This window comes from Natrix helvetica, assembly GCF_964273705.1.
Source record: "Natrix helvetica genome assembly, chromosome: 1".
Taxonomy (NCBI): Eukaryota; Metazoa; Chordata; class Lepidosauria; order Squamata; family Natricidae; genus Natrix; species Natrix helvetica.
In genome coordinates, this window is record NC_138548.1 from 3,882,195 (window position 1) to 3,901,701 (window position 19,507).

Genomic DNA, 19,507 nt, shown 5'->3' on the forward strand with positions numbered 1-19,507 from the left:
GGTTTCCCCTGTGTTGGCCAAAACTATCACGGTGGTTCTGGCCTTCATGGCCACAAAGCCAGGAAATAGGGAAAATAAACTCTTAGGAAAACCTCTGACCAACTATATTGTCTCAGTCTGTCCCCTGGTCCAAGCAGTTCTTTGTGCAACCTGGCTGCTAACCTCTCGCCCACTTCCCAACTTGGACTTCCACTCCTTGGTAGGAGAGGCCATCTTGGAATGTAATGAAGGATCAGCTTCAATGTTTTATGCTGTCCTCGCCTTCCTGGGTTTCCTGGTTCTCATCAGTTTCACTGTGGACTTTCTGGCTAGGAAATTGCCTGACAGCTTTAATGAAGCCAAATTCATTACTTTTAGCATGCTGGTCTTTTGCAGTGTTTGGATCATCTTCCTCCCTACCTACATTGCCAGTTGTCCAGTTTGTGCTGCCGCGAAGGAAAACCAGGAAAACCCCAATGCCTTCTCCAAGGTGTGGCCCATCTGGAAGCTCCGTGGAAGGAGATATCGATGGATTTCATTGTTGAATTGCTGGAAAGTCTGGGAAATACCATGATTTGGGTTATCGCAGACCTGTTTTCCTAACAAGTTCATTTTGTACCCTGTTCCAAAATCCCTTGGGCTAAGGCTTTAGCCAAAATGTTTATTTCACATGTCTACCGGCTGCATGGAGTCCCTGAACACATAATTTCGGATAGGGGGGTCCAGTTCCCCACCTCTTCTGGAAGGAATTTCTCAAGTTAATTGGCTCCGCCCAGGGATTAAGCTCCACCCACCATCCTCAAACTGACGGAACTTGCGAACGGACTAATTCTGTTCTGGAACAGTACCTCCGGTGTTTCATTAATTATCAGCAAGATAACTGGGCTGAACTGTTACCACATGCTGAAGTGGCGTACAACAACTCTGTGCACAGCAGTACCAGCTTGACCCCTTTTAGGGTTGTATATGGACAGGACTTTGTACCGATTCCTGAATTATCTCAGGAAAAAACGAAAATATTGTCCCTCTCTGAGTGGAGTGACCGGCTCAGCCAAATTTGACCCTTGACCCACAAAGCGTTGGAGGCTGCTCACTGGGCACACACGAAACAGGCTGACAAGAAAAGGGCGATGCAGAGAGACTACAATGTGGGAGATTGAGTGTTTTTGTCCACCAAGTTTCTCCAAACTACCAGAAATCAAAGGAGCTCGGGCCGAAATACGTCGGTCCGTTCCCTATAGTGAAAATTATTAACCCTGTTTCTGTTCGATTGGAGTTACCGAAGCATCTTAACTGGATTTATCTGGTATTTCATGTAAACCTCTTGAAACCAGAACACACTTCTTCTTTCCGTGCGCCCCTACCTCCACCCCCTGCCCCTCTTCTGATTGAGGGGGAACAACATTTTGAGGTTAAGGAAATTTTGGACTCCAGGAAACACAGAAATCGAATCCAGTATCTCGTCTCCTGGAAGCATTTCCCCCTCTCCCATGCTGAATGGGTTGATAAATCCCACGTCAGGGCTCCTAGACTCTTGCGGAAGTTCTACGCTGCATACCCTGATAAGCCTTGAGCACAAATGAATTTTGCATTTCTTATGTTGTCTTGTTTTATTATTCTGTTTCCTTGCAGGGATGATTTCCTTGCCTGAAGGAGGGCCGGATGTCAGCCTCTGTATTGCTATTGTTTTCGGCTGCCATTGAAACGGGGGGGGGGGGGAGCATGGCATTTGGGAAGGGAAGTTTTAAGTACAGGAGGGAGTTTTGTTCTCACCATCTACTGCGCATGCTGGAGATAGTGGAGGAGCCCGCCAAGGCCAACTGTCCTGCATACCAACCTGATGATGTTTTTTGAAGATGCATCCCACATGACACCTGAGGGATTTTCACATTGGACAAGGGATGGGGTTACCAGGAGGAGGGGGTACGTTGATATCTATGATTACGCGCGCTTTTGCCTCAGATCTTGCTTTGCTTAGCTGCTATCTTTTCATAACCAGTAAAAGTTCTCTTAATTCTGAAACATGGAGTTAAGTGTTTTCTTTCTTGGTTACTGATGGAGGCTGCCGTGACATCCAGGCTGTGGGCAGAGTTTGCCTGCAATACTGCATTCTAATCTCTGTGTCACCAGGTTTCGGGAGCACCTGCACTCAAGTCTGGCCTGCACCATAGTTTGTTCAGTGAGGGCTAAGGAGCAAAGTGCTAGCACAGTAATCTGTTGTAGCCTTGTACAGTTAGTGTGATCAGTAATGCAGGTATTTGTTTGAAAACACTGTTTTATTTATTCTTGCATGGTCACAATTGAAATTAGCTCATTTTTGCTACAGCCCTTAAAAAGTTGTTTTTCGCGAGATGGACATCAAATAAATTCAATAAATAGAGAGGTCATGTGAGGTTAATTTAAACTCTACAGGAGTGTTGCCTAACAACTGGTTAATATCTGAGAAATGTTTCTGCTTTCAGCTGATGGGGGAGGGATACCATCAACCATGGTGTTCCCGACTCTGTGTGTAGGGCAAGATGGGGGACATCTTGCCTTTCCAGATAATTTCAGCCACTATGGGTAAAGATCACTTGGGGGTGAGAGATTCTTCCAATGTAATTTACTGAATCCCCTGCATGGATTACCCCTGTGGCTATGTAAGATAGGCAGAGATGAAGCTGACCACCAGATTGCAAGAACGCAAGCAAGTGGTTAGATAAGAAAGCTCAAACTCATTGGTAGCCTCCTACAGCAATGAACAAGGATACACATTCAATTTTGCAGCTACTAAGATTGTTGGGTGAGCAGGCACAAAAACAGCCAGAGAAGTGATTGAAGCCTGGGAAAGGGGCCCCTCGTCAGTCAACAGGAGTGCTGATTTACCACCAGCCTATCAAGTATTTCGAAGTCAAGGGATGGGCAGTACAAACAAGAGACAGTCAGTGACTTAATAGCCAGACAACAACACAACCCAATAAACATCTAAAAAGTGACATAAAACAGATACCATACAAATACCACTGACAGCACAGCACACACTCTGCTAGAGAGAAGTTCCCTGAAGAAGGCTCCAGCATGAGTCTGAAAACTCAAAAGACAAAACCTCTGGTCCTGGTGACTGACCCAGATTGGGTCCTACAATATGGGTTGACCCTGAAACACCATTCTGGGGATCTTTGAAAGCTTGACATTCTCTCCACTCCTGTTTAAATTCTACATGTCATCACTGGGCTAGGTCATTTCCATTAGAAGTCACATATCAGCAAGCTGCTCTCTTGTGCATGTCAACACAAGGCCAACCAAGTGATCCTGACAAGGTCTCCATTGCCTAGAAGTGGTTGGCATCCAGATGGGGAGGAAAAGGCTCAGTCTCAAACCTTCCAAAGGATGGGTGTCCATCCACAGGGGGGGAGAAAGTGTTTCCTATTTTACATGCTGATTTTGTGAATATTACCTTCACTTACTACTAGATCAAATCACTCTGTATAAATGTCAGCCCTGAAGCCAATTTCCCTGGATTCTGTTGGATATGTTACTTGGAACTCTGACAATACATTTCATTGGGCTCAAATAAAATCACACATTTGCTTAATTACTGTCTTTGCATATATGTTTCAACATCAACACACACCCTCTGAAGCAATGCCTGGCAAGGCAATATCAGCATTGATCCAGAATGACGTCAGTGTCATTGATTGATGTATTAATGTGATTGATTCTCAACTGAATTGCAATTCCCTAAAAGAAGCAGATTCACAGTCTGGGTTTTTTTCTGGTCTCCACTGGAACAATTGGTGGATTCAGTACCCAGGAGATGCTTTGTCCAACTTGTAGTGCTGTTGGAGTTTGCAAATGCCTTTCTTTCTTTCTTTCTTTCTTTCTTTCTTTCTTTCTTTCTTTCCTTCCTTCCTTCCTTCCTTCTTTCTTTCTTTCTTTCTTTCCTTTCTTTCTTTCATTTCTTTCTTTCTTCCTTTACTCCATTCCTTTCTGTCTGTCTGTCTGTCTGTCTGTCTGTCTTTCTTTCTTTTCTTTCTTTCCTTTCTTTCTTTCCTTTCTTTCTTTCTTTCTTTCATTTCTTTCTTTCTTTCTTCCTTTACTCCATTCCTGTCTGTCTGTCTGTCTGTCTTTCTTTCTCTTTCTTTCTTTCTTTCTTTCTTTCTTTCTTTCTTTCTTTCTTTCTTTCTTTCTTCCTTCCTTCCTTCCTTCCTTCCTTCCTTCCTTCCTTCCTTCCTTCCTTTTTTTGCTAACTTTTATCTTTTGGAGCCTTGAATACATGTGTTTTCTTGCCTCATAAGACTTGACTTTAAGCCTAATTTGGTTTTCAAAGACTCTTACAGTTAGCCTGTTAAGTTTCTTTTTCTCGAATCCTTTGCCAGAATAGACTGCTGTTTTACAAGATGCTAAGGATGTGTTGATTGCAGAAGAAGAAGATATAGTGAATTCAGAACAAATTACAGCTTGCTTACCTTCAAGTTAAAGCCATGTAATAACTCATGGATATAGAGCTATTAATCCAGTGCAGATTCAAGATAGCTAAGGTCTTTGATTGAAAAAGTGAACTACTGTAGGTGACTACAGAATTCCAGCCACTTTATTAAGCTGAAACATTTCGATTCTGCCAAGCCCAACCACAGGCATTTGAGCAATTGAAGGCAGTTCCTTATTTATGTGCAACAGCAACCACAAATTACTCACTGACCCATGTACATCATGCCTCTTTTCAAAATTCAAATATTTGGATTTTTCCTGCCTCACTTGACAGATCATCAATATTTTTTTAATGATAATAGCAACAAAGCCCAAAGAGGTTTTTAAAAAATACATCTTATTCCATGTAAAACTACATGTAAAACACATACTAAAATCTTATTAAATTCAAAATATTCCGCAATAGTAAATATAAATGTGGTCTATCCCTGCGTTAATTAGAAATTTTTATTTCTTATGATATTTTCTCTGCAATTCAGATGGGGCCTCAGTAGGATAATGTAGCATTTGGGGAAAAAGATACAAGTCAAGAGACCAGTCCCAGAGGCCAAGATGGAGAAGATCTCCACAGCCACCATGGACTTCCCTTTGGTGCTCAGGTAGGTGGGGAGGAAGGAGATCCAAACACTGCAAAAGACCAGCATGCTAAAAGTAATGAACTTTGCTTCATTGAAGCTGTTGGGCAATTTTCTAGCCACAAAGGCGACTATGAAACTGATGAGGGCCAGGAAACCCAAGTAGGCAAGAGCAATATAAAACATTGAAGCTGAGCCCTCCTTACATTCCAAGATGGCCTCTCCTACCAAGGAGCGGAAGTCCAAGTTAGGAAATGGGGGAGATGTTCCCAGCCATGTGGCACAAAGAACTGCTTGAATGAGGGGACAGGCTATGATAATGGAGTTGGTCAGCAGCTTTCCTAAGAATATCCTTGCTTTGTTCCCTGGCTTGGTGGCCATGAAGGCCAGAACCACCATGACTGTTTTTGCCAACACAGAGGAAACTGCAAGAGAAAAGAGAATGGCAAAGGTAGTTTGTTGGAAGAGACAGGTGAGCTTCCCAGGTTGACCAATGAAGAGGAAGGAACAGAGGAAGCAAAGCAGGAGGGACACCAGGAGGATGTAGGTGAGATCTCGGTTGTTGGCCTTGACGATTGGAGTATCACGATGTTTAAGGAAAGTTGCCAGTACTGCAGATGTTATCATAGAGAGAGACAGAGTTAAAGATACTAAAGTGTATCCCAGAGGCTCTTGATAGGCAAGGAAGTGGATCTTCTTGGCAATGCAGTGGTCCTTATGCTTGTTGGGGTATTCGTCTTCTGGGCAAGGATCACAGTGGGCTGCATCTGAAATCAAGACTCGTTATCTAAAGGTTTTCAAGCACATCTGCCATGAGTATCATTCATGAATGTCCACTTTCTACTGTGGCCAACCCACAAATATAATGATGGAATGACCCATTGTGCACTTTATGGTGCATCAAAAAGTAATGATGACCTTGCTAGAGATCACTATCTGTTCAATCTGAGCTGACTTGGTCAGTTTGCTTTGGGGGAAAGAATACCCTCTCCAATGACTAGGAAGTTTCTTAATTACTGTATTGAGATTGTCTACTGTAAACCATAACCATGAGTAGTTATGTGTATGTATACTGGAACCCCCAAAGGAATCATAGATATGTCATCCAGAGAGCCTGCTACAGTGGTACCTTGGTACTTAACTGGTTTGAAACTCAGCAAATTTGGTACTCAACACATTTTGATGCAAAACTTTTGTCTCAGTACTCATTGTTTGTTTGGTACTCAACACATAAGCTTGATGTCAGGCCTGCAATTATATTCCTTTTAGAATCTTTGGCCTGCCACACTTTCTATTATTTCATTATGCTGTTTCATTAGTGTACTAATTGGGAGGGGAAATAGAAAGGAGTAGAATTGTAGAATGGGTTGTTGTCATTCCTTTCTAGAAGCCCAAGGTCATCTTTTGTCTCCGCACCTCGACACCTGACCAGAACCAGCGAGGTGGAGATGCCAGTGTGGAAGAAGAAGATTGGACCATGTGATGGATTTATGGGTGTGGGGACAAGATCATTAACTTTCAACTGGGTGGATTCCCTGGAAGCTTTTAGATTTGGGATTTCCACAGATTTACCAACATGTCTGTCTTATTAAAGTCTGTCTTATTAAATTGGAACTTTGATTAAAGTTATGTCTTCAACTCTGATTTAATTCTGCATGATATATGGAACGCTGACACGTGAACCTATCAGTTTCAGTTGCCTTATCGCTCACTACATGGCGGTCGCCTTCCTAAGCTCCTAAGGTTACCATGGAGCGTCCCGACTGGGTAGGAGGTTGCTGCCGGCCCTCATGTCATCGGAGGGCCGAGAATTGGGTAGCCCGACCACCCTGGCTTGTTTTGGGCTCGTTTTAGCCCACCAGGGTTGGTCGGAGAAGAACGGAGAGTGGAAGGAGCGGAGCGGCTGTGAGCAGCTGAGGAGGAAGCCGGGAGGCAATGGCGGCGGTGCGCGCAGCGGCGCGAAGGCGCGAAATTTGAACTGTGTTGCGAAAAAAATGCAAAAAAATGGGAAAAAAGCAAGAGAATGGCACCAAAGAGAACAAGGTTCTCCCTACGACTCCAGAGAAGACAACGAGGCACTGGAGGCTCCGGAGAGGTGAGCAGATCAGGGAGACAGTCAGGAACGGCAAAGGGAGATGGCTGCAGCGTTGGAGGTGTGGAAAGAGCTGCAGCCAGGGACTCCTCTAGGACATTTGGCTGTAGCCTGGCTGCTCCCATGCTCTCAGGAACCTGGAGAACCTGGAGAATGTTCCTATAATTTTTGAGAGCTTCACCCAAATTGCAATGATTACTGAGGCGCCGGATGGGGACCAAGATGAATGTGTTGGGGAACCAGAAGTGAGGAGAGGAACTAAAATAATGGCTGGGGATGGCCTAGAACTTCAGAGGCCACTGGAGGCCCGTTTCAGGGCTATGGATGGGCCTGACTGATTGCCTAGATTAAAAACAGCTGGGCTCAGAATGCCCCCCCCCCCACTAAGGATCCCACATCTGAAATTATATCTATCCTCAACCACCTTAGACTGTTTCCCATTTTTTATGACATCTCTGCCTTGCTCCACTTTGGGAATATTTGAACATTTCCCCCCCACCCTCTTTCCAAGTACTATCTGGATACTAAAGCCTCCAGCTTTAGTATCCCATTAAGACCTTAGTCCTCCGGCTATTGACTTTTACTACCCGCACCCTTACCCAATTGGGCTTTAATATTCTATCAATTTATTCAAGGTTAGACCTGCTCCGCCTGCGGGAGGCCCCTCTCTCGCAGGTATGGCCCTTGGCTCTTACAAGGGCCTGCCTTGATGACGGGTTTGTGAACCCCGAGAGGTGGAAGAAACGGAAGCTGAGGGGATTTTTAGTCAAATGTTTTACATTGTTTTTAGGGGGTTCCAGGGAGGGGGGGTGGGTGGGTCAGACCAGGAGCGATGTGAGAGCCGGGCCTCCAGGTGTGGTCACGAGCAGAAGGGGCGGAAGGGAGGAGGAGGGGGAGGACACCATTCCTATACAGGGCTCTTTAATCCCAACGGTCGCAGGGAGGGGCAGATACGAGGACAGCTTAAGAACTTACAGTCGGTTGGGAGACCGTGGTTGCTGGTTACACCCGGTCGCTTGTACCAACCCCCGCGTTCTAGGTGGTCAAGAGTTACAGACCCAAGGCCTGAGGCTGTTGTTATGCAATGCGAGGTCCGTTGTTAACAAGGCCCCCCTCATTCACGATCTAATTTTAGAGGGGGAGCCGGACCTCGCGGGAATAACGGAGACCTGGTTGGGCCACGAGGGAGGTCTTCCCCTCGTCGAAATGTGCCCACCAGGCTACCGAGCATTTCACCAGCCCCGGGCCCAGGGAAGGGGAGGTGGGGTGGCAGCAATTATTCGGGAGGACTTAGAGCCGAGGGAGTCTACTGTGCCACAGACGTCCGGATGTGAATCCCTTGTTGTGAAATGGGGGCCTGGGAGACAGTTGGGCCTGTCATGGTCAGATCACTCACTCCTTCATCTTGACTTCCCTGGTGCTACCTCTCGCTGCAGGGAGGCGGAACCGGAAAGTTCCAGATGGTTCCGCCCCAGGCGCCTGATGGAACCTGATAGGTTCCAGACGGAGCTTGGGCCACCTCCTGTAACCTTGACCCGCCCCCGGGTAGAGGACCTGGTAGTTGCGTGGAATAATGCAACTGCCGGGGCCTTGAACCGGGTGGCGCCTTTGCGGCCTCTCCGGCGGCAACGATCCACCCTAGCCCCTTGGTTTACCGAGGAGCTAAGGGTGATGAAGTGCCGCAAGAGACGTCTAGAGAGTCGTTGGAGATCCTCTCGCTCCGAATTTGATCGAACACAGGCACGAGCCCATTTAAGGACGTACCTTGTGGCATTGAGAGTGGCCAAACGCCAATATTGTGCCACTCTCATTGCATCCGCGGAAAACCGCCCTGCCACCCTGTTTCAGGTGTCCCCCTCCCTCTTGTTTCAGAGGCCGCGGGAGGCCCCCCTACAGGGCAGGGCAGAGGAATTTGGTAAATATCTGCAGGATAAAATCGCTCAAATCCGGAAAGATTGGGTTCCTGTCAGTGATCCAATGGAGACGTCCATGGCGAGTCTTGAGGTATCGATCTGGGAGGAGTTTGACTTGGTTGCCATCGAGGATTTGGACAGATTGCGTGGACGACTGCGACCCACCACATGTTTATTGGACCCGTGCCCCTCCTGGCTTGTACTGGCATCCTGGGAGGTTACACGAGACTGGCTCCTGGGCCTAGTGAATGCTTCGCTGAGCGAGGGGTCTCTCCCGGCCGCCTTGAAAGAGGCGGTGGTGAGACCCTTGCTCAAGAAGCCTTCCCTGGACCCTTTGGAGCTGGCCAATTATCGTCCTGTCTCCAACCTTCCCTTTTTGGCGAAGGTTGTAGAGAGTGTGGTGGCCTACCAGTTTCCACGACATCTGGAGGAAAATGATTATCTAGACCCGCGCCAGACCGGCTTCCACCCGGTCACAGCACGGAGACGGCCTTGGTCGCGTTGGTGGATGATCTCTGGAGGGCCAGAGATAGAGGTTGTTCCTCTATCCTGGTCCTATTAGACCTCTCGGCGGCTTTTGATACCATCGACCATGGTATCCTGCTGCGCCGGCTGGAGGGGTTGGGGGTCCGGGGCACCGTTTTGCGGTGGTTCGGCTCCTACCTTTCTGACCGGACGCAGCGTGTGTTGGCAGGAGAAGAGAGGTCGACCCTACGCCCCCTTACTTGTGGGGTGCCACAGGGGTCGGTCCTCTCGCCACTCCTGTTCAACACATATATGAAGCCGCTGGGTGAGATCATCCGTGGTTTCGGGGTGGGATACCATCTGTACGCTGATGATACTCAGCTGTACTTTTCCACCCCGAACCACCCCAACGAGGCCATCGAAGTGATGTCCCGGTGTGTGGAAGCCATACGGATCTGGATGGATGACAACCGACTCAAGCTCAACCCCTCCAAGACGGAGTGGCTGTGGGTACCAGCTCCCCGGTTCAGCCAATTAATTCCATCATTGGCCATTGGGGGCATTCAACTTGCCCCCGTGGAGCGGGCGCGCAATTTGGGCGTCCTCCTGGATGCCCGGCTGTCCATGGATGACCATGTGACAGCCGTGGCAAGGGGGGCGTTCCACCAGGTTCGCCTGGTGCGCCAATTGCGCCCCCTACTGGACCGGGACGCTTTACGCACAGTCACTCATGCGCTGGTGACGTCCCGCTTGGACTACTGTAGCGCTCTCTACATGGGGCTTCCCTTGAAATGCACCCGGAGGCTACAGTTGGTCCAGAACGCAGCCGCGCGGGTAATTATGGGGAGTACTAGGTACTCCCATGTGACACCGTTCCTGCGCGAGCTGCACTGGCTTCCTGTGGTCTATCGGGTGCGTTTCAAGGTTTTGATAATAATCTTTAAAGCGCTCCATGGCTCAGGACCTAGTTACTTGCGGGATCGTATTCTGCCCCATACATCCCTGCGACCACTCCGCTCGCACAGAGAGGGCCTCCTCCAGGTGCCGTCCACTAGACAGTGTCGGGGGGCGGCGCCTAGGAGTAGAGCCTTCTCTGTGGCGGGCCCAGCCCTGTGGAATGACCTCCCTCCGGATATTAGGAATACCTCTGACCTCCGCTCCTTTCGTATTAAGCTTAAGACCCACCTATTCCAAGCAGCTGGCCTGGCTCAACTTTGATCTAACCATATCGCTCCTGACGGGTTTTTACTGGGTATTTTAATTATATTTACTTATCTAGGGGTTTTTAAATACTGTATTTTAATTGTTTTATTTATCAGCCGACCTCCTCCTTGTGTATGTCTCGGTATATGTCTCTGCTATATGTTTGTTTTGTCCACATATTTATTTCATATGTTTCATTGTACGCCGCCCCGAGTCCTTCGGGAGAGGGTGCGGCTAAGAAATAAATATTTATTATTATTATTATTATTATCATTCCTAATGGAAAAAAACATTGGTTTGGTACTCATCATTTTTAGTACTCATCACGCCTCCTGGAACCAATTAATGATGAGTACTTCGTTTGTTTGTACATTATATTTTGATTATCTCTGGGTCAATTTCTCTGCTTTGTACTTCACTTCCAGTCTTTTTTATTTTATTTATTTATTTATTTATTTTTTGTAGGGAAGAGTTAAGAGATTGGAATGGGACAACTCACCCACAGCCAACTTTCTGTGGGACAACTTGCCATGGACAGCTCACCATTCAACAATTCAATTTAATTATTTTAAATAATTAAAAAAATATTTTAATTTTTGCCATTCACATTTCATTTTGTCCCTCCTTTGGCATCCTTTCTTTAATTATTCTATTTCACTATTTCTTTGATATTTCTCATCTCACTGTGAGTTGTCCTGTGATGAGTTGGCCATGGTGAGTTGGCCGTGGCCAGTTGTTGATGACCCTAGGAGATTTAGACAGACAGATCTTCTTTCTCAGATAAGTCTAATAATTTCCTGGAAAATAATAATTTTCTCGGAAGACAAAAGAAACACATCTGAAAAGCTTGAAGCACAAACTTCACTTCTTTGGGAAAAGACTGTTAATTTGTTTCCCCAATTTGATTTGACAACAAACAGACTAGTAGGGAACCAATGAATTCTGCCCTCAAATTACCCTGCATTGAATTCTAGTTGAGACTCTGGAAAGAGTGCAGAGAAGAGCAAAAAAGATGATTAGGGGAAAGGAGGCTAAAGCATAGGAAGAATGGTTGCTGGAATTGGGTATGTCTACTTTGATTGAAACAAGGACTAGGGGAGACATGGTAGCAGTCTTCCAATATCTCAGGGGCTGCCACAAAGAAGAGGGAGTCAAGCTATTCTCCAAGGCACCTGAGGGTAGAACAAGAAGCAACGGGTGGAAACTAATCAAGGAGAGAAGCAACTTAGAACTAAGGAGAAATTTCCTGACAGTTAGAACAATTAATCAGTGGAACAGCTTGCCTCCAGAAGTTGTGAATGCCCCAACACTGGAAGTCTTTAAGAAGATGTTGGATAAGCATTTGTCTGAAGTGGATTATGGTATACTGCTTAAGCAGGGGGTTGGACTAGAAGACCTCCAATGTCCCTTCCAATTATGTTATCCTATTCTATTCTAAATTGATGAGAGATGAGAAAGTGACCTGGGGAAAGGGAGAGGAGAGTTTAGATAAATAAACTGATAGGTTCTGCTCAAAAATATGAATACTTTGAACCATGTCAATCTTACCAAAATGACAAGAAAAGCAATAAATATTTTGATCTATTGAATGGATTGCTTAGTTCTGAAAGATGCACATTTAAGGTCTGCTTTACCTGTCTGATTAGAAATTGTCCCTTCTGGACAAGGGTTACATTGGTAGCAGCAAACCTGCTCTCCTTCTGGAACTTTTCTCATCTCTCCTGCCTGACACCTCTTCCTGCCACACCTGGCAAAGGGCACCTTCTGAAAGAGAAAGCAGAAATTCTTAAGATGACTAAGCGATTTGAAAGGGTTTATTTATTGCTCTCCACAATCCTATTTCCATATTCAGAATGTCTTCAAAAGAAGACAGTTCACCAGGGTCTACCAGAAGCCAAGAACAGCTCATGCAGGACTATGGCCAGTGCCACTCCTAATCCACAAATGGATGATGGCAATTGGAACTGGGACCTCCACATACAAAGGAAAGCTTGTAACGCTTCAGCTACAGCTAAGACAAAGAATTTTGAGGATCTGTTTCAACAGGAACAGTCCCTAGAAATCACTGTTTCTGTCTCTGATTACATTTTGAGCTTCAAGCATAAATTCTTCCAAATCTGAAACGTTTGTGCATTGATATAAGTCAGAATTCAAATATGTTACATGCAAAGCAGTTTTTATTCACCCAATAGCCATCATTATTTCCTGAGTCAATAGACCTGTTGTCCAGTTGATAGGATGTTCTGCATCCCCAGGAGAGAATGAATCTTTCCATGAAATTATATCTCCTTACAGTCAGGGGTGAAATTCAGCAGGTTCTGACAGGTTTTGGAGAACCGATAGCGGAAATTTTGAGTAGTTTGGAGAACCGGCAAATTCCACCTCTGGCTGGCCCCAGAGTGGGGAGGGAATGGGGATTTTACAGTATCCTTCCCCTGGAATGGGGTGGGAATGGAGATTTTGCAATATCCTTCCCCTGCCACGCCCACCAAGCCATGCTCACAGAACCAAAGGTATAAAAAAATGAATTTCACCACTGCTTCCAGCTCACCTTTGTGGCCCAGATGATTGCATCTTTGTTAATGGTGAAATCCTGGCCTGAGGGAGCCCTGGGATTGATTTCCCCAACTTTTATGGGGAAAAAAGATTGATTGGGGCAGAGAATCCAGTTGAGAAGATCATATTGAGCTGATCCCAATCCATTTTCTGAGAACGAGACTTCATCTCCAGCACTGTTGTTGAATTGGACCTTCCTCAAGTAGTAAAGAATCTGAAAGAAAAGAGACCTTCAGAAATTGGAATACTTTCCTGAAGGACATCCTGGCTTCTGTCATTCTGTGCTGGCCAACATATTAGGAGATATGTGTATGTCTAAGAAGCAAGAGTTGCCTTGGTGGAGATCTGAGTAATCAGGACTAACAACAAATATTTGACTCTTTCCTTAACAGTACAAAATTGTCCCTGTACACTGGTCATTTGTATGATGGTTTCTTCAAGTCCACTTTTACTGAAACCTAAACATGAAAATTGAAATGCATGCTACAAAATTCATTGTATGGTTTTATTCCTGGGATAATTGGCTATGTACATTTTTAAATGTTTACTTTGGACCAAGGACTTGGGAAATGATTAAATAATTTCTATCAGAACAGTGATAGAATTGGAACTGTTCCAATTTGACTGACTTTCCCTATCTGACAATCAGGTCTGACCGGAGTGTGTGACGGGGGAGGGGGGGAGGGCACGTGAAAGGAAGTGCCTGCCTTGATTTGTCACTTCTCTGCCCATAGAGGTTCAATGTCCAATGTTTAGCCTTTGTCTGACAAACGTCTGATGAATTTCAGACCAGGAACCCCAGTGGACCTGTTCAATTCTCCCCGTGTGTATTGAAGTTGTTTTCACACAATCAAAAGAGAAGCACTACAAATGGCAAACTGAACAAATGTGGTTTTATGCAATTTCTTTCTTTTTGTATATCCAAACTTTTTTGGATGCCCTATTTGGATATGCTGACATTTTCTGGATATACCACTTCTGCCACCATTTTGTCAGGGGTTCTGTTAAATATACCTAAGTGAGTGGGCTCCAAAATCCAAAAGAGCCAACGCAACCACGCAAGTCCCTTGGCATCCATACAAGCACTCAAGGGAGAATACTCACTGCCCACTACTCCATTCTTTCCCACTTCAGCTATAACTCTTTCACTATTCCTACAACTATTGCTTTTTGTGAGTCTTACTGCTGAAGAACAGTTTCTCTACCTGATTCAAGCTGCTTTATTTCCCCAGACAGTCATGCACCAACCACAACACCTAACCCTTAGCTGCCTCTCCACTCAGTTTTATAGCCACTGTCAGGGTTCCAAGTTCCAAGTAACAGACCCAATGTAATCAAAACTCTGAGGATTGGAGTTTCCTCAAAGTAAGACTTTATTAGGAATGTGATATTGGCACAGCTGGTGAAAACTTGACTCTGAAGGGCCTGAAGTTTTCCCCACTCAAATCAAACCCCAAAGTTCTTGCCCCCAGGTCACACGTCCATCACGTAGTTCAGATTACAGTCCAAACTCCAGCTGGCTTTAATCCAGGCATTTCCAGCACCTGGTGAGAAGATCCTTGGCTCCCACGGGAAAGAATGCTGTTTTGGCTACACATCCCACAGCTTTCTATCTCCCCCCTCACAACACAACAGCAGCAACCGGCCTCATTGTGGCAGCCCTAAAGATGCTGCAAAATAGCTTCTGGGCTGATGGCCACCAGTTGCTCTGCTGGTTAGGGAGAGACCTTTAAAAGCTGTTATAGGCAATCTGCCTTCTCATAATAACTTCTCATAGTACAGATATTTAATCAGTAATTCAAGAAATCCATATAGGAAGGGCCTGGGGACTGGATAAAAGCCATAGAAATTACCTGCCAAGACTGGAGATTTGAGATCTTCTTTCCAAACTTATTCACAATTTGTTGGGTTACTGATCCATATCTTGCATGCAACGCATGCGCCACAGCATAAATGGCATTATAGATATTATAACTTTCACCTGTCATGCTGGTCTCAAAGATGTAAGCCGGCACATTCTCTAAATTCTCCTTTCCCGAGCATGTTTTTTTCCCCCTTTTAGGGCTCTCTCCTGGTTTGTGAATCATGCAGCCAAAGAGCCTTTCCCACCATGGAGACAGGAAAAGATCCCCTCGTGGGTTCAAAGGGTCTAAAGACAGGAGGAAGTGGCTGAATTCGGAGACATCTCCAGTGTGATGCCTAAAATGCAAAGCCCCATGGAAGGGCTTTAGAAGTTGCAATATGTTTTTAGATCCCACCACATTCAGTTTCCAATGGGAAGTCAGGATCCAAACTTTCTGAAATGGTGTGTTTCTCATTACTTCATGGCCATACACAGCCACCTGCACGTTTGCACTGCTACTGGAATCTCCAAACAGAATAATCACTTCAGCTTTAGACCAAGTCTTGAAGACATGAAGCAATTTTGACTGTGTAGTAGCAAAGATGTTGGATTTCAACTTTTCAGTGAAGGCCAGGCAGATCTCCTTCTCCTTGAGCATTGGCACCAGAGACGAGATGAAATGTTCTCCCTGGTCATCTTCAGGGGCCAGAAGCCCAACCCAGTTCCACTGGAAATGCAGGAGCAGCTGGACTAAGCCCACATACTGAGGAAATTCACTGGGGTTAATCCGGAAGAAGGAAGGATGAACTGTGCTGTCTTCATGTGAGAACTTAAAGTCAACACCAAGCTGAAAGTGTTTAGGGAGATTTAAGGGGAAATCACTGTGTCCTGTCTTGCCCCATGAGTCAGGTTCAATGACTTTGTGAGTTTTAGGTTGTTCCTTTCTAAGGAAGAACCACAAGTTACATATTTTGTCTAGTTGTGACATGACAGAAGTCTAGGGAACAAATGCATTCAAATTGACTCAAATCAATCTGGCTGAATCAAATTCATTTAAAAAGTTTCACTTTTATGAAGAATAATTTAGGAAAGAATTCCTGTTGTCAAGTGCAGCATTTCAAAAACATATCAGTACCTTTTGGGGTTAAATAAAAATATGTCTTGACAAATAAAGTACAAAAATGAATTCAACTATGGTGTAGATTTGTCTGAGTCACGTACTCTTCAAATATCCACCCCAATGCTTTTGTTTTTATTGTTGGCTTCTGTGTCTGTTTCTGTTGTTTGTCTACACTAAATTGCATCCAATGGAGCCTCCTTACCTTTGGGACTTTGAAGATGCTGAAGATGGAGGCCATCAGCCTTGAGGATTTGGAGTTGAGACCTCCAACGACAGAGAGCAGAGGGTCCTGCCTGTCACATTTGAAACCTGGAATCATTTTCCTTCGAGTGGAGAGCAGGGAGAGGCTGGTTGAGGAAATTGACATCTCAATCTGGAAATTGCTGTAGATATTGAAGCCAAGGGTGATGTTGGGCAGCAGAACCAAATCCTTGTTGATCTCGGAGACTGCAAAGACTAAGGCCATGAAGTGCTGATAGTTCTTGGCTATAAATCTACAGTAGGGAAGAAAAATACCCACGAGAGAAAGCATTACAGGGAAGTGTGTTTACTAGCAGAGGTTGCCTTTTGAATGTACTATGGAGCAGGAAGCCTTCAATTGACTGAACTTGCCTGATTTTTACACAAAGGTCCTTGATTGAACTTGGATGGTTTTGTGAAAACTCAAAAAAGAAACCAGTCTATATCCCAGACCATTTTATACCCCTGTGTCATTCCTCACTTCTTTATTTTGCCTCTGTGTCGGCAAGAAGGACTAGGGGTGCCATGATAGTAGTATTCCAGGATTTGAGGGGCTGTCACAAAGAGGAGAGGCTCAATTTATTTTCCAAAGCTCCAAAAGGTAAGACAAGAAACAATGGATGGGAACTAATCAAGGAGAGAAGCAACCTGGAATTAAGGAGATACTTTCTAACAGTGAGGACTATTAACCAGTGGAACGGAAGTTGCCTTCAGACGTTGTGGGTGCTCCATCACTGGAGGTTTTTAAGAGGAGACTGGACAGCCACATGTCTGAAATGGGGTAGGGTCCTGCTTGTGCAGGGGGCTGGACTAGAAGACCTTCAAGGTCCTTTCCGGTTCTATTCTGAGTAATCCTTCCCAATTGTTGAACATCCAAACCAATGCTGAGCACAAACTGGAGTTGCAGCATACATTCCCTGAAAGCCATTATTCATGAGCTGATTCCAAAAACTGAGTGTTGTCCTTTTTTCACATTGGAAAAGAATTGAGCTTTCATTTCACTTTTCCAGTGGATTTTTAATCTATTATTATAATTATTATTTTTAAAGTAATATTGTAAGTCAATTTTTTAAGGAAACCAACATAATTTCTAAGGTGTTGTCCTGCCTCACTTTTTAGCTGATTTATCACTGTTCTATTGTAGAGTTCTGGAAAGATTGAGAATTATCCCCTATTTTATGAACTTGGCAGGCTATGGAGAAAATCACAAAGATTTGAAGTATGCTAGGATAGAATAAATGCAGGAGAAAAAGCAATGGACAGAAACTAATCCAGGAGGAATTTCCTGACAGTTAGAACAATTAAGCATTGAAATGACTTTCCTCCAGAAGTTGTAGGGACTCCAATACAGGGAGGTTTTAAGAAGAGATTGGACAACCATTAGTCTGAAATGGTATAGGGCTTTCTGCCTGGGTAGGGGGTTGGACTAGAAGACCTCCAAGATCCCTTCCAACTCTGTTATTCTGTTATTCTGCTAACTGAGTTGGGAGGGAGCCTTGGAGGTCTTCTAGCCCAACCCACTGCACAAACAAGAGATCCTACACCATTCCAGACAAGTGGCTGTCCAGTCTCTCCTTAAACCCCTCCAGCGATGGAGGGTCTTAAGGATATTCATGGAGGACATTAGAAACATCCCCAGAACAAGGATTTCTGAAAGTAGGCCCTGAGTCCAAAACAAAGTAAAGAGTTATTTATATATTTCCTCTCCAGATAAAAAAAAAACTTACACAAGTTGAAGATGAAGCAAAGTTGGCCTTTTTTGAAAGTCTGGGATGTTGGATGAAATCATGGTTGTCAGAAGAAAATTCCCACCAATAATGAGTTCACCAGACCTGTAATAGTTCAATTTTTCCTGTATCTGGAAAGGGGTTGTCAGCACACATTCAGCCGGTATCCTCTTAGCAGCAGGTGGGACCAGGATCCAGAAGAGCATCAGCAAGAGAAGAAGCCCAGTCATTATTGTCACTTTCCCTCCTAGATCAGAAATCCAGGTTTGTGCAGAAACTGAATTGCAGATAGCACTGAAAATCTTACAAAAGCTTTAGCACAATGGATGCTGGCTATGCCACCTGGGTGGCCTCAGGACAAATTTATATCAACCATTTTTCCTCTTATCTCTGTTTGGGCTGCGACCAACGAGAAAACTGAGGCTAGCTGAGTCTGACCAAACCCAGGAATTAGCTGTTTGCAAGACATGCTAATATTACCTGTCCTGCTCCCACTTTAAGAACTAAGAGCATATTGTTTAAAGCAGGTTTTATCTTTGAAGGTTTGTGTGGGTAAAAAACCACAGGGGATACATTAAGAATTATTGCTCTTATGATAATTGCAAGGAAAAGCAATTGTCCTCCCTATTTAGCACTAGGTTGTTGTTTTTTAACACACCAGAAGGGTAAAATTATGTATGTGTCTCTTGTTGTCAATTCACAGAACAACTTTACTTTAGAGACAAGGTGAAATTGGGTTTGGGGCCTACAGAAAACTGAGCAACTACATGCAAGATGGAGTTTGGCCTGGGTGTTAATGGGGATGGTGGCACTATGTGTGAATAATAGTATCAATTTTCAATGGGAAAACTGACTTATTTACAACCACATGGCAGGGAAAGGAATTAAAAACTAACTTCTCACATAGATCATAACAATAGGTAGGAAGATCTCCCAAGATGTCAGGCTAATGTGAATTATATAGTGTTGTCTAACAACTAGTTGTAGCCAGAAAATGGAGTCTTCTGTGTTTTTTCTTGTGAGATACTCATGGTAAACCGTTGAACTGGCTGAGATAATAGGAATGAGTATTTCATTTTATGTGATTCTCTCCATTCTCTGAAGGTCTTTCCATTCAATGTTGGTTGGACCCCAAATCCTTCATGCTTTTCATTTCGAGGCCATGTATCATCCATATCCTGAGGACGTTCAATTGTACAACCAGTGTTTGACCACTCAATGCTGTCAATGTTTTTGTTTTCATGGCTGAAGACCATTGGATGGGGAGGAACAGTCTCAATTTTAATCCTAGTAAAATCAAGCACCTATGGATGGTTGCAGAGGT

The 19,507-nt window shown here is 44.7% G+C and overlaps 1 protein-coding gene across 1 annotated transcript; it reads right to left on the reverse strand.

Moving 5' to 3' along the window:
* Positions 1-6,874: 6,874 nt before the first annotated feature.
* Positions 6,875-18,560, reverse strand: LOC309385070 (uncharacterized protein; the record flags this gene model as incomplete). Its single annotated transcript, XM_081939144.1, has 5 exons — positions 18,184-18,560; positions 16,419-16,710; positions 13,249-13,467; positions 12,332-12,461; positions 6,875-7,002 (listed from the first exon to the last, which is right to left on the reverse strand). Exons 1-5 carry the CDS (start codon positions 18,411-18,413, stop codon positions 6,875-6,877), a joined length of 999 nt encoding a protein of 332 aa, XP_081795270.1. The 5' UTR covers positions 18,414-18,560.
* Between the last annotated feature and the right edge of the window lie 947 nt (positions 18,561-19,507).